Consider the following 16,285-nt stretch of genomic DNA (forward strand, 5'->3'; position numbering starts at 1 on the left):
AGGGGTCAATATTCAAAGAGACCTCATCGATAGTAATGGAAAGGTCAAAATATGCTACATACCTTTGAACAAGTACTTAGCATAAAAATGTTAGTGATGGTTTTATCTAAACCTAGCTACTCTTTTTTTATGGATATTTCTTCTTCTTCTCCTCCTTGGTGTAGGCCTTGCGAGCTGTTTTCAAGAGGGATAAGCCTCCTACTATGTCGATTCCCAGCTGTCAATCCATATATTTTGTTGTTAGCCCGGAAGTCGTCTACCTTGGAGTTGGTCGTGGATAGTTTCACTTTCCCCACATGCTCCTGCCATTGTCTTCTTTGTTGACTTCTCCACCTAACGGCGTCTTCGATCCTCGATCTCGTTTATTTTTCTTATGCTGGTGTTCCCTTTTCTATCTCGTAGACCAAATATGCTCTGTAAAGTCTTCATTTCTAACTGTCCATACTATGATTATAAAACATTTTTAGTCATTTATTTATTTGTTGACTTCTCCACCTAACGACATCTTCGTTCCATTCATCTTCAATCTCGTTTATTTTTCTCATGCTGGTGTTCCCTTTTCTATCTCGTAGACCAGATATGCTATGTAGAGTCTTCATTTCTAACTGTCCATACTATGATTATAAAACATTTTTAGTCATTTATTTTTTATTTTTTTTGTGTATGAAAATGCGTGGTAATTGTCATTGCTGTAATGCGGATGGTAAATTGAAATGAAATATAGATGTACGCTTTGTCAAGTCTCCACTCTTGCACTTGTGATCCAAATCCATACTCAAAGACACACGCATCATATCAATGCAGTTTTAACGTGATCGACTAAATCCTGTAGAAGATAGATACTAACAGATATTAAACTATTTGTTTTCCAGGACAGATTTCCAAAGGACCGTTATAATTCAGGAAAAACGAAAAGGAAAAATTACAATTAATGTTCCACAAAGATCTATCCACACTGTTATCTATTGGTGATTCGACAATTTGTGATAGTTTGCATTTTGAGATTCCGAATTACAAAACGAGTTTATTGAAATGTTTGTTTTGTTCATGAATGAGTTTATTCAATTAAAAAAATGTTAATCATAATACAAGAAGATATGCAACAATTCAACAAACACCTTTTAACGGCTTTTGATTCTTCTGCGAGGTCAGTCATGAACCGCGTGCACTCCAGTACGCCCATGATGTTGACTCTCCCAAAAAACCTAACTCGCTTAAATCAATTATTTTATTATTTTTATAAAAAAAAACTGTAATTTATGCAATAAAGCAGTATGACACAACAATACAAGATTATTTTCCTTTCCTAAAAAAATTGAATTTTAAATTCTCTTCTGAAAAAATTTAAAAACTTTTTTTTTAATGCGTTTTTTACAGACATCATTCTTTAATTATTAATTAGAGGTTTACTTAGTAAATACAACTGTTTATAGAGCCACTATGGTAAAAAGGAAAAATGTGTAGAAAGTTAATGGAATTAGTAGTATTTAAAAAGAAATAACACTTGAATATACCATTTTAAGGAGTTTTATTTATATGTACATACGACTAGTTTCGAAAACTTGAAGATGTTTTCATCTTCTAGGAATTTTTTTTTTTATAAATAATCAACATAGCATTCTACAAATTTAATGCCGAATCATTTAATAAAATAGTAGTATTTACGAAGTAAAACTCAAAATGAAAATAGATAGATATGAACTGTGTTGCTTTACGTGTGTGTCGTGGCACCTGACCAAAGCTCAGAACAAGAAACTGGCAAGTTTTGAAAATAGGTGCCTCAGGCGAATACCGGATGTAAAGTAGTATGACTTCGCCAGGAAGTCCCTCATACTGGAAGTCCTGAAGTGGAGGAGGTGGACATGGTTGGGACATATCATTAGAATGCCAGCTGAGAGCATTAAACCCTCATGTCTCTCCTTCAAACCCCGAGGATTCCGGCGCGCCAGAAGGCCGCTGACGACCATTCACCGACAATACTCACGATAAGGAGATGGCGCGTGACAGAAAGACTTGGAGACGTCTCCTGTTGGCCATTGGTCCACCTTAGGAGCGAATATGGAAAAAATAGCAGAAGATATTACCACAAAGTGACTGCAGCATTAGTTACAGAAATCATTCTTTCAAATTAATCGGCGTATCCCTGAAAAGAAGCTTCAAATTTAAGATTTTACACTTTTTTCTGTAAATGATCGATGAACTGTATTAAGTTTATAATATTGGTGTAGTTTAAAAAAAATGTTTAACATTTTTTGCATACTAAAATTATGTTTTAATATGCAATTAATTTTTGTAGCTTCCATGTGATAAATAGTTTTCAACCGAAAACTATTTATCAAATTGAATTAAATTGTTGGTATTCTCAACATTATAAATAATATATTTAAACCATTTACTTTGTGGTTGATCATTTTTACTATCTTACATTTTTTTTACAAAAAGTTAGTAGTATCAGTATATAACCCCTCTTCGAGATTTTTCGTCTACCGAATTCTAGACGTACCCATCTCTTCGTCAGGACAATAATACACGTCACTACCACAACACTATTTATACACTTATAACAACATTAAATATTAATCATATGCGGTTTTGGTCGACCCGAGGACCAACATGCACGAGGGATTTTAGAAAAAAACATGCACTAAGGGCCGAGGTCTCCAGAATCATCATATCAGCTCCAGAACAAAGAGCACGACTACAGAAAACCACGGGTGTTAATGTCAGTGTGTGCACAGTCTTAAATAAATAACTAGAATTTATTTACAACATTTTGAGTGTGTCCAAATACTTGTTCGCAAATCTTAATTATCTCCGATTAAAGGAGTTATTTTTCATGTTATTTTTTGACATCTCATCAAATAAGAAGAAGAATATGGAGGTCTGGGCAGTTGCGGGGCTGACGACCGTCAAAGGCTGGTTTAAGATATCACTTTACACACGTGTAACATTCACCAATTCTACCCATTTTTGACAAACACATCGATCAAGTTCTATATATAGGTATATATGAACCATTTAAAAAACCTTGTTCTTGAATCACTAGAACTTCACTAGAGACACCTATTGGTGAGATGAAATAAAGCTTTTTATTGAGCTTTTTATTTAAATGTTACACGTTTGTAAAGTGATCACTTAAACCAGCCTATGACGGTCGTCAGCCGCGTAAATGCCTAGACTTCCGTATTCTTCTTCATCTTTGTCAAAAAATAGATTATTACAGAATTATATTTATACACTATTTTTAAAAATTGCCATAATGGCATAGATTTATTGTGTTTTGCTTTTTTAATGTACAAAAATTTTAAAATTCATGAACGTTTTTTGTTGCTAATTTTGCTTTAAATATTTAAAAATTCCATTCCGTATTCCAATAAAATTATTAAATATTATTAGTTATTGTTCATTGCTTCGTCTTAATAAACTAGCTTTAATATTCTATTGTCAAATAAATAATGTATTTCATGTACTAAATAAAACAGAATGAAAAAAAGAAAGATGTCAAATTTGTATTCTTAGACTCTTTAATTTTTTTAATATTTTGTATAAATGTTAGATTGTAATAAAATTTGTTTCAACGACCTTATGATGGAATGATTATTACGAAACCAGTGTCACGATTAGTGTTTATTACACATAGTGAACGATGAATGATAAGGAGAGTGCTATATTACCATACCACAATGTTAACAATGCTTTTAATATACAAAATACAACATGTTTATCTTTAATACCATCCCAAGGTATTCTTTAAGTAAAAAAAAATAATAATCAGCTTTTAGTTTTTCATGTCATACTTTTTGCGTAAGCCAACTGATTATATGTATGTAGACGTCTGCGAAATTTTATGTCAATACAAAGGTTAATACCACGTGATCACCAAATGTACAGTATCGAACAGATTAATTGAAACAAAACTTTTCTTCGTATTTTCAACACCTTCTTAAAAAAATGTTTTGGGGGTGGTCCTCGTATTATGGACCAGGGCTGCTTCTTTCAATGACTGAGATGATGAATAGCGAGAAGTATCACCCAATGCCACTGGAAAAAATACTACCAGATATACAAAAACAAAGGTCAAATAGTAATGGAATATTTTAGCAGGATTGAACCCCGTGCCACAAATCCAAAAAAAAAAACAAATAAATTTTTCACACAAAAGCAATGATCTGCGTTGAACTGGTCAAGAATTTCGCCAGATAAAAACTTCATTGAAAATATATCGGCAATCTGTAAGAATCGCCAAATTTGATAGCACTACGGTGGAAAAGCTCATTTTGTCCACAGTTCAGGTATGGTTTCGAGATGAAGAAATGGCATCCACGTGCCAAAACCTTATATAATAGCTGCCGAGAAGGTTAAAAATCTTTGCTTGAGCCCAAATGAGATCATATTAAATATTAATTTGTGATAAAACTAATAAACAAAATATTTTACAACACTTTTTACGAAAATACAACAACAACAAAAATTTGTTTCAATTAATCTGTTCGATACTGTTTATCTTCTCGTATATATGAATAGGAAAATATACACTTTATTAATAAGCAATGTGTTAGAGCTGAACTAAGATGTCTACCTGACATTCGTGATCGATTTATATTTATTCATTTAAAAATCATTCGATGATTGTATTAATTCAACCAATTCAAACGTCACTAATCCATTAACAAAAATAATTCGTTTCGTTTAACTTAAATTAGTTTAATAAGTATAATTTTTAACATAAAATGATAAGTAATAAAGATAAAAATTATTTGATTTCAAATTTTTTAATAATTTTGGTATTCCTCAACAAATGTTCTAGCGGTATGTATTTTGAACAGTTATTTCTTGTTATTTTATTACATAATTCTTGTCTCATTGTCTAACTGAAACATATATGCACCTGTAAAATGCAGGATTAAAAATATCACCCCTTTGAAATTTCGAAATAACCTAAAAAAAATTTCAGAGTGAAATTAAAATTAACAGAGTGAGAACGTGCACTAAAATCAGTTTAAGCAAATATTTAGCGAGTCCTGGTTCCAACCCTTATGAATGTATTATTTATAATATAATTTTTGTGCGTGATGCCATAATTTTTTTGTGTTTTTTTCGATACATGTACAAAAAGCATTGATTTTTTTTTGTATTGTAATGTCTTATTTTTTAAATGTCAATATTTATCTGAAAGTATAATTTTATGAATATTTTTAACATTTAAGGCATTTACTTTGTAGTTATTTATTTTGACTTCTTTTGGTGTTTCTTAATAAAATATTAGTAACGTCAGTATGACCACTCACCAAAATTTTAATCTACCGGCTTTGAGACGTTCTATCTCTTCATTAGGACAATCAATGGGAGTCAAAATAAATACGGGTGAATTTTACTGTCACATTTATTTAATATCACCCTGGACTGACGCAAGAAGCGCAGGGCTGATCATCACCTTGCCGTCATGCAATTAACGATAGTGATAATACCGCGTTGCTACAATGCAGTCCTCTATCCACCATTGGGTGCAGATAAGAGTTTAAAAAAGTATATTCACAATAATATGTGAGATTAAGAAAAACTTTGCGTATGTTTATAGGACAAGAAAAACCTTGTCTGCAGAGAAAGTATACCCATAGTTCCTTCGTGTGTGTCTGTAATGCCAACTACTGTGATGAAATACCCAAAGTTGTTCCACAGCCTCCAGGTTCTTACATACATTATACGTCAAACCAAGTAAGTTTTTTCCATTTTTCCATTTTTACAAATTAATGATAAAAAAAGCAAATGAAGAAGGCAGTTTTGGGAAGGAGGTAGAGGAAAAAATTAGGAATGAGGTTTGATGGACAGATGGAAGTCTTATGGTAGATAGTAATGTCTCAGACGTTTCTTAGAAGATATCAGAGAAGGTGCCTTTTTTACAAGGAGAGATAAATCATCCCATAGTCTGGCCGCTTGGACAGAGAAGGAATTACTGAAGAATAAATAATGTGCTATGGCGAGGATCGGAAAATGTCATTTCATGGGGAAAACGAAGTGATAGACCATGATCTGGAAGGTATATAAAGTTTTCAGCAAGATATTTAGCCTCTCTATATGAAACTTCACGGTTCATCGCTGATACTAATGTAATGTACCCTGTGTTTTGTTTCAGAAAACTCAACGTTTCCACAAATCTGAAGGCTTTTTGGAACCTTTCAACCATATACAGTATTTTAGACATCGACTTAATGACATCATTGAACCACGTAAGTAAGAGCAAATGTACGGACGAAGTATTTCAATTATATTTCGTATATTAAAAGCATTGATAACTTTGTGGTATGGTTATAAAACACTCTCCTTATCTTACAACATTTTTAATGTGTCCAAATACTTGTTCCAAAAATCTGGATTATCCCCAATTACAGGAGTTATGTTCATATTATTTAGGAATTTGAATAGTGTGGTGTCAATAATGGGTAGAATTGGTGAATGTTAAACCAGCCTATAACGGTCGTCAGCCCCGTAAATGCTTAGAATTCCATATTCTTCTTCATCTTTGATGAGACGTCAAAAAATAATATGACTCTCCTTACCATTTATTGTTTACTTTGTGTGTTACAAAAAGTGGTATTACACAAAGTAAGCTATGGATGGTAAGTAGAGTGTTTTATTTTAATTATGTCCAATTAAAAAAAAACTTTAACTAAAAGGTGTTTTAAATAACATATGTGGATGCATCTATGACTGAATCTTAGGTAATGTCTTACAATGTTTCAAGTAATCGACGTACTGTCCTAAGAGAGGGACATACTGTCCCAACCAATTGAACTTGAATTCCATTTCAGGATAAATGGCTTAGATACGTGGCTTCAAAAATGAACAAGCATCCCTTTTAAGCAAAATCAACTGAATTTCAGGTTTGGCTTCCATAGAAATCAACAGCAATATTATCTTCCAGACTATCAAAGGATTTGGGGGGTCTTTCAGCGATGCTACCGGTATAAACGTATATTCATTGAGTAAAAAAGCACAGGATAATTTTATAAGGTAACTTTTAATGAACTATAAAATGAGTTAATGAATAAATAAGGCACTTAGTAACGAAAAAGAGTTTTGTACGAGTATGGGGGCTTGTGCACTACACGGAATTTTACCGTCCGGCAGTCCGGTTTTGAAAAATAATAGCGACCATTGCCCTGAAAAAATCCCAAAGCGGTATTAAACTTAGAAGTATAAAATATTGACTTGTTAAAAATGACTAAATGATTATTTTCTTGCCAAGCAAAAGTGACTTAAATGGCCTTCCTGAACATTTTACGTTTTGACAGTTTCTAACTTTGTCCGACTTTTTACGACTTTTATATATATATATGTATATATACATGTATATATACATATATATATATATATATATATGTATATATATATATATATATATATATATATATATATATATATATATATATATATATATATATATATATATATATATATATATATATATATATATATATTTGAATGTAGAAAACACTTATGTTGTATTTATTTCACTCCTCTGAGAATAAAACATGGAACCTCCAGCATGGTGGCCAAACGCCCTAACTACAACATTACGGACAACTGAAATCTCCTGAATTCTGTCTTTCAGATCCTATTTCAGTGACGAAGGGTTGGAGTATAATATGGGAAGGGTTCCTATTGCTGGGTCTGATTTTTCCACACACATTTATGCCTATGCTGAGCTACCAGTGGATGATGTAACCTTTTCAAATTTTTCACTTACTCGCGAAGATTTCGATTACAAAGTGAGTTTTGAAGGTTTTAAGATATGTAAGAAATTAAGATGTGATTATCATTTTTCTAGAACATTATGCCGGTCAATCATCGTATTTTTTACGAACGTAAAATGGTCTACATTTTGATATCTTAACAAAGATTAAGAATAATATGGAACTTTGGATATTTACAAGACCTATGATAGGCGCCGTGGCGTGGTTGGGTGGACGCTGCGAAACTGGCGTCGCGGGTTCGATTGCCGCCAAGTACTAAATAAATTAAATAAATATTTATTTTCAATTAGTATGGGTGTTATTAATATTATTAAAAAAATATCACTTACCCTTGTTTTTCTTCAAAATCTTGTTCGGTTTTCCACTGTAGTCATAATTAGTATTTTTTTGTTATTTTTTTATTTTTTATTTATTTATGGAAGAGGTCAAGGGATCTTGCATCCCTTGTGTCACTGCGAGCATAATAGATCTATTGAGACCTCTGTTATAGCTTACTCTCAAGACCTACGCGAGTCATGTAGTTCACGAGCTGTCTTGGTGTTAGGAGCTTCACCTTCTCCAGGAGTCCAGTAGTAGACCTCCAAGGATGTGACTTCAGTTGCAAGCGAGTGCGTCAGAGTTAAAGAGAATGTGGATGGGTGTTTCGCTATCCTCCATACAAAATCTGCAGACTGGGGAATCATACAGTATTTTTTAAAATAAAATAACAACAATGTAACTTTTTCCACATGAATTGTATTTGATCAGCAACCGGGTTACGTAGTAACCGACATCATCAGACTGGTGTGAGGCTAGACAAAATTCTATGTTATATACTCAACACGGCAGGAGTTGAATGCCATGATTTTATATAAGTTTTCTGACAAAATGAATTAAAGTTTGAATGAGTATAGGTGATGTTTAATAAAAATATTTACATTTAAGTTATGGTAAAGGTTAAGGGCAAGATTTAGTATAATTTTATGTAAGAGTTGGATTTTGTATGTGAATTTAAATAGTAAAAAACTTAAAGTTAAAATTTTGACATGTGTTTCAGTCTTCTGTGTCTTCTTCGGTGTCCTGTCTAGGTTCTGGTTAGGATCCTTATAATTTGTTTTAATGATAAATTCTGAGAAATTTTATAAATAAACAGCATTTTATTTCAGATTCCACTTATTAAGGAAGCTCAAAGAACGGCTGCGGAAGAAATACAACTATTCGCTTCTGCCTGGTCTCCACCCAGTTGGATGAAAACTAACGGAAAAATTCGTGGAGGTTTTGTGCTCGAGAAATATTATCAGGCGTATGCAGACTACCACATCAAGTAATTATACAGGATGATCGTTAGATCAGCACTAGAAATTGACATTTTAATTTATATTTTACATAATAATTATTACTGTTTCAAAAAATCTATTGTGACACGGTTTTCGATGTATTCGGTAAAATTTAGAATGTGTTTCACACACGGTGTTTGAAAATAAAGCGAATTTTGTAGAAACACGTATCACAATGATTTGAAGAAAAAGTGGTATTTACTAAGTAAAACCTACTTTTTTTTACATTTTATCAAATACGAAGAAGAATTTGGAAGTCTGGGCATTTACGGGGCTGACAAAAAGTATTTAGACACACTCAAAATGTTGTAAGTAAAACATAATTAAAAATAAATAGATTTTGCCACAAAGTGACTGCCGAATCAAATTAATAAAATCATAATTTTATTTCATTAATTGATTCGGCAGTCGCATTGTGGTACAATCTATCCATTTTGAATTTAAGTTTTACTTAGTGAATACCACTGTTTTTAACAATCTATTGAGACACATTCACGTGTTTTGATGCATTCCTCATCATTTTCAAACACCGTATGCGGTATTTCAAACACAACATACAATTTTTAAAAATGATGCGAAATGCATCGAAACACGTGTCACATTAGATTTGAAGAAAAAGTGATATGTAAATTATAAATAATAATTTTAAATAGAAATCCTTGGAATTTATATATAAACGACGATTGTGCTCAATTTATTATATCTCATTTTCAGGTTTTTAGAAGAATATGAGAAAAATGATTTGAATTTTTGGGGCATCACTACTGGAAATGAGCCGGTGTTAGGATATTCTTTAAATTATATAAATTCAGTAGCTTGGACGCCTTCCCAGCAGGTACGTTATAACATTTTGCAACCAGCTGCTAAAATTTCAGCAATTGCCTGCTAAAATTTAAGAAACTGCCTGCTAAAGTTTAAGCAACTGACTGCTAAATGACAGCAAATGCCTGCTAAAACTAAGAATACTGTAGGTCCAAATTAAAGCAACTTGATGCGAAATTTTAAGCAACTGCCTGCTAAAATTAAAGTAAATACCGTAGGCTGGTATGGTGACTATTTTATACACCACATATCTTTCATATTAAGGTGAGATACTAACAAAAATAACATCTCTTACGTCAATCATATTTGACATTTGTGAACTAGACAGCTGCAGTATACAAACAGGTTAAGTGTGGCACAAAATTAATCATCCGATTGTCTTCATTTAAACATATTTTTTTTTTACAAAAAAAAAATATTTTGAGTGACGAATCCTTAATTGAATCTTTAATTTTTTTCTATTAAGTGGAAAAAATTATACGAGTATCCGTCAAGTGACTGTCACCAGTGTCGATACATATTTGTGCCCGTTTTGTTTGATTACTGCAATTTATTTGCCTGCAATTTTTTCGTTGAAAGCAGCTGTGTACAAATTTCATAAATGATGGACGCACGACGCCATGCATAATTTATAACATCTTCCGATAGAATGATAAATTTTGCGCCACCTGTAGAATACAGAATAGATTATTTGAATAATATAAACTATTAACATAAAAAGTGACATTAGTATACACCAATTTACTAGTGAAAATCATCGTAGTTGAATATTTTCCTTATCGTTTCCTCGATTTGTAGGCCAAATGGATTGCTGAAAATTTTGGACCAACGATCAAGAATCATCCTAATTATTCTCATATTCAAATTTTGGCAGTAGATGACTCAATGTATTTGTTCCCCTGGTACGTAAATGAGGTAAGTCTTCAAAAGGTACATTGTAGTTTTAGTTTTAATTATTAATTTTCCACTTATTTCATTCAGTATACCACAAAAAAACAAGTTCCAAAATATGAAAATTTAATATTTAAATATAAAGTCTAAATCTATGGGGTTTGTTATTTTTTGTTATGTATAAACATATATATGTTATATATATATATATATATATATATATATATATATATATATATATATATATATATATATATATATATATATATATATATATATATATATATATATATATATATTTATATATATATATATATAAATTTATGTATAAAGTTTTTTGTCTGCAATACTGATCTCCAATCCAGGTAAAAAAAACTTATTTGTTTAAGATGGCGAAAAACAAAAACGTAATGCGGTACATTGATGGCATCTCCGTACATTGGTATGCAGACTCTTACATTGATCTACCCACTGCTATGAGTGAGGTTCATAATAACTTTCCCGATAAATATATTCTTCAAACCGAGTCAGCTATAAGTAAGAAAGATTTTTAATCTTCCTATTTTTCTCCTTTGAAACTCAAATAACGCCGGTCGACACGATTTTTTGGTCTGGCTTCTGCAATGAAATTTTAGTTTCCACTATGTTGCAAATAAAGGGCCTTCGTAGTATAATGGTCAGCACTCTCGGCTACAGCTCTGGGAGGTCCCGGATTCAATTTCCAGGGGGAAGGGGGTGAAATAAATGTTTGAACTTATTATCATTTAATGGGAATTGCGGTGCTCTATGGATCTCTAGAGTTGAAGCTAGCAAGAGGGAATTACAGTTTCCGTAATCCCCTGTAGTATGTTCCCACTGATAAGAAATAAAAATATTAAAAATTTAATGAATAAATAAAAATAACAAACATCTCCTACCCTCTCTTCAACCTTCAACGTCCCAAGGACCCAACTCTAAAATTTAGAATTAGCCTCACATACGGTGTTTGAAAATAATGCGGAATGCATCGAAACACGTGTCACAGTAGATTTTGAGAAAAAGTGGTATTTACCAAGTAAAAATTTAATTTAATTTTTTTTTAACATACTTATCGACGTTAAAAGACAAAAGCAAACTTTAAAAACTAAAAATTATTTTTTTTATATTTTTGATGTCTAATGTACTTTTGTGTTTCCAGTTTCATTCAGAAAAACTGCTCTGGGGTCCTGGAAGATTGCAGAAGAGTACATGATGAGAATCATAGAGGTAGAAAATTATATAAATAACAACTAACGAACCATCGCACCGCTTTCCGTAGGGGTTGGCAGAGAAAAAAGAACTCCCACACCATTCGAAATATGGTTACATAAAAAAAAGGTTCTTGACATTTCTACGTTTACAATCTTAAAATGAATAATGTAGTTCACTCCAATAAAGAGACTAAGCTCTTGTGCTTGGAGAGGGACATAAACTTATTATTGATTGTTTTTGTGAGATCAAGGGATCTTGCATCTTTTATGTCACTGCGACCATATTAGGTCTATTGTGACCTCCCTCTGTATCATAACTCACTCTCAAGACCTACATGAATGTATAATTAATTTTATGTTTGTTAATAATATAATTAATTTTTATTTTAATAATTTTTGTGTGTGTGTGTATTTTTTTATTTCACAGATAAACTTTTATAAAATTCATCTTTTAGCATTTTAATATCTTTATTTTTTTCTATATTTGTAGGAAGGTTATTGAAATACTTGGTTCCCAAATATTTTAAGTTCTGTTGTAATTGTTTGGTATTGCATTTAGGTATTGTTCAGTATTTTTTAAATATTTTTTATTATGAGGTCAAGGGATCTAGCATCCCTTATGTTAGGTCTATTGTGACCTCCCTCTGTGTCATAGCTCACTCTCAAGACCTACGTGAGGCATGTAGCTCACGACCTTTCTTGGTGCTATGAGCTTCACCTTCTCGGAGTCTAGTAGTGGTCCTCCAAGGATGTGACTTCGTTTGCGAACGAGTGCTGTAAAGTCATGTTGGTATCTCGAAGATGAACTTTTCTTTAGATTTAATTATTGTTCACCCTTAACCTTTTCCTTCCGGTGCTTAAAAATTAGCGATTTTTAATTGGAAAGATACGGACATTCATAGCTAATCACCTTAATTAATTGTAAATGAAGAAAAAATTACAATAATTTAGATTTATTTGCTAAAAACATTAAAAAACCATCTGACAACGCTCACGAAACAAGCATAGGTCCGCTCTTGTCGGGAGTTCAAGAGCTACTGACCGCTAGCTAGAGAACATTGAGCTTTGAGCTCCTCACACTTATACAGTGCATGTACGCAATAGTCGCGGTTCCCGCACACTCTTCACGCGCTGTTTATATATATATATATATATATATATATATATATATATATATATATATATATATATATATATATATAATACCTCCGATGTACCCGATAAATTCTGATTATTTTTATATAATTTTTAAAATCAATGCGTAAATATGGTATGGAGGAATACCTAAAATCTAAGCCTTATATTCATTATATTTATAGAGATATTATGGTTATTAGAAGCAATGTGTACTAGGTACACAACACCAGGAAGGGAAGGTTGGAGAAAAAATAATAGTCGGAACTTTAAAAAAAAAATAGATTCTTCTTTGGGACTTTGAATATTGAAAATAATAAATTTATAGAATTTTTTTCGGATTCTGCATTGTACGGTTTTTCTGAAACAGGATTGTTTGATTTTAAGGGTCTACGTCACTATTACGTGGGATGGGTGGATTGGAATATGGCTCTAGATAGAAACAAAAAACCGAATTGGAGACATGCAATAATTTCTAGTCCAGTCGTGGTGATTAGTGAAGACGACGAGTTCTTGAAGCAACCCTCGTTCTATGCCCTCGGCCACTTCAGCAAGTTCATACCGAGAGGATCCAGAAGAGTTCTCTCGGAGACCAAGTCCGGATCTATCGATCACGTGGCTTTCTTGAGACCCGACAATGGAATCACAGTTGTATTTTACAATCCGTAAGTACTTTTAAACGTATTCTGCATTTCTGAAGAAAATTTACATTTAGTTTTATTTTAGAAGTACTCAAGAAAATCGTTTTTATTATCAGTAACTTGTCCAATTCACGCAAGCTTTTACATGTGCGGCCATTCCACTCCAAACATATTTTTTCCTTCTGTTATTCTTGTTATCCTCGTTTCAATAAAAGGACCTACCTTTTTCCCTCAATTTTCATACCCTTACGGCTATTAAAAAAAAATATTCTGTATAATTGAAAAAAAATCTAGCCTCTTGTTCAACAATTTGGAACGTAGGACTAGAATTATTTATTTAACGCAAATTTGATGCCGAATCGATCCAATGCATCGTCTGAGTGAGGAAAGGGGTCAATATAGAAAGAAACCTCATCGATAGTAATGGAAAGGTCAAAATATGCTACATACCTTTGAACGAGTACTTAGCATAAAAATGTTAGTGATGATTTTATCTAAACCTAGCCACTCTTTTTTTATGGATATTTCTTCTTCTTCTTCTCCTTGGTGTAGGCCTTACGGGCTGTTTTCAAGAGGGATTAGCCTCCTTCTATGTCGATTCCCAGCTGTCAATCCATATATTTTGTTGTTAGCCCGGAAGTCGTCTACCTTGGAGTTGGTCGTGGATAGTTTCACTTTCCCCACATGCTCCTGCCATTGTCTTCTTTGTTGACTTCTCCACCTAACGGCGTCTTCGATCCTCGATCTCGTTTATTTTTCTTATGCTGGTGTTCCCTTTTCTATCTCGTAGACCAAATATGCTCTGTAGAGTCTTCATTTCTAACTATCTACACTATGATTATAAAACAATTTTTAGTCATTTTCTTCTTCTTTTTTTGTGTATGAAAATGCATGGTACTTGTCATTGCTGTAATGCGGATGGTAAATTGAAATAAAATATAGATGTATGCTTTGTCAAGTCTCCACTCATGCAGTTGTGGTCCAAATCCATACCCAAAGACACACGCTTCATATGAATGCAGTTTTAACGTGATCGACTAAATCCTGTAGAAGATAGATACTGATAGATATAATTTTTTTTCCAGGACAGATTTCCAAAGGACCGTTATAATTCAAGAAAAACGAAAAGGAAAAATTACAATTAATGTTCCACAAAGATCTATCCACACTGTTATCTATTGGTGATTCGACAATTTGTGATAGTTTGCATTTTGAGATTCCGAATTACAAAACGAGTTTATTGTAATGTTTGTTTTGTTCATGGATGAATTTATTCAATTAAAAAAATATTAATCATAATACTAGAAGATATACAACAATTCGACACACACCTTTCATCGGCTTTTGATTCTTCTGCGAGGTCAGTCATGAACCGCGTGCACCCCAGTACGAACATGATGACTCTCCCAAAAAACCCAACTCGCTTAAATCAAATATTTTATTATGTTTATGAAAAAACTGTAATTTATGCAATTAAGCAGTATGACACAACAATACAAGTTTATTTTCCTTTTTTAAAAAAATTGAATATTAAATTCTCTTTTGAAAAAATTAAAGGACGTTTTTCAGTACGTTTTTTACAGACATCATTCTTTATTATTAATTAGAGGTTTACTTAGTAAATACAACTATTTATAGAACCACTATGGTAAAAAGGCAAAATGTGTAGAAAGTTAATGGAAATAGTAGTATTTAAAAAAAATAAACACTTGAATATACCACTTTAAGGAGTTTTATTTATATGTACTTACGACTAGTTTCGAAAACTTGAAGATGTTTTCATCTTCTAGGAGCTTTTTTTTTAAATAATCAACATGTCATTCCACAAAGTTAGTGCTGAATCATTTAATGAAATAGTAGTATTTACCAAGTTAAACACAAAATGAAAATAGGTAGATATTAACAGTGTTGCTTTACGTGTGTGTCCTGGCACCTGACCAAAGCTCAGAACAAGAAACTGGCCAAGAAAATTAGAATGCCACCTGAGAGCATTAACCCCTCATATCTCTCCTTCAAACCCCGAGGATTCCGGCGCACCGGAAGGCCGCTGACGACCATTCACCGACAATACTCAATAGAAATTCGAGATGCCGGACTGACCTGGGAGGAACCCAAGGAGATGGCACGCGACAGAAAGACTTGGAGACGTCTCGTGTTGGCCATATGGTCCACCTAACGAGCGAACATGGAAAAAATAGCAGAAGATCTCACCACAAAGTGACTGTCGCATTAGTTACAGAAATAATTCTTTCAAATTAATCGGCGTATCCCTGAAACGAAGCTTCAAATTAACGCTTTTTACTTTTTTTCTGTAAATGATCGATGAACTGTATTACGTTAATAATATTGGTATAGTTAAAAATAATTCGTTTAACATTCTTTGCGCACTAAAATTATGTTTTAATATGCAATAAATTTTTGTAGCTTCCATGTGATTTTTCAACCGAAAACTATTAATCAAATTGAATTTAATTGTTGGTATTCTCAATATTATAAAT

The 16,285-nt window shown here is 32.4% G+C and overlaps 1 protein-coding gene across 2 annotated transcripts; it reads left to right on the forward strand.

The window, feature by feature from the left end:
* Positions 1–4,534: 4,534 nt before the first annotated feature.
* On the forward strand, positions 4,535–15,508 carry LOC148300424 (lysosomal acid glucosylceramidase-like). 2 transcript variants are annotated; one of them, XM_088274828.1, is made up of 12 exons: positions 4,535–4,809; positions 5,579–5,715; positions 6,134–6,227; positions 6,882–7,011; positions 7,613–7,769; positions 8,900–9,057; positions 9,785–9,905; positions 10,691–10,807; positions 11,173–11,320; positions 11,961–12,028; positions 13,534–13,811; positions 14,873–15,508. In XM_088274828.1, the coding sequence occupies exons 1-12, from the start codon at positions 4,731–4,733 to the stop codon at positions 14,970–14,972; spliced, it is 1,587 nt and encodes a 528-aa protein (XP_088130954.1). In that variant the 5' UTR covers positions 4,535–4,730; the 3' UTR covers positions 14,973–15,508. The 2 variants fall into 2 exon arrangements, with proteins under 2 accessions (XP_088130954.1, XP_088130955.1); XM_088274829.1 differs by lacking the exons at positions 6,882–7,011; positions 7,613–7,769.
* Positions 15,509–16,285: the final 777 nt, after the last annotated feature.

The sequence above is a fragment of the Brachycentrus maculatus genome, unplaced genomic scaffold (assembly GCF_059751285.1).
Source record: "Brachycentrus maculatus isolate JH-2025_06_01 unplaced genomic scaffold, ASM5975128v1 h1tg000717l, whole genome shotgun sequence".
Classification (NCBI taxonomy): domain Eukaryota; kingdom Metazoa; phylum Arthropoda; class Insecta; order Trichoptera; family Brachycentridae; genus Brachycentrus; species Brachycentrus maculatus.

Bases quoted from the DNA above. Each gene is read 5' to 3' on its own strand.
- LOC148300424 (XM_088274828.1), top strand. From the start codon at position 4,731: ATGATAAGTAATAAAGATAAAAATTATTTGATTTCAAATTTTTTAATA. The intron at 7,012-7,612 runs GTAACTTTTAAT...TCTGTCTTTCAG, and splicing joins GCACAGGATAATTTTATAAG to ATCCTATTTCAGTGACGAAG. The intron at 9,906-10,690 runs GTACGTTATAAC...CTCGATTTGTAG, and splicing joins CTTGGACGCCTTCCCAGCAG to GCCAAATGGATTGCTGAAAA.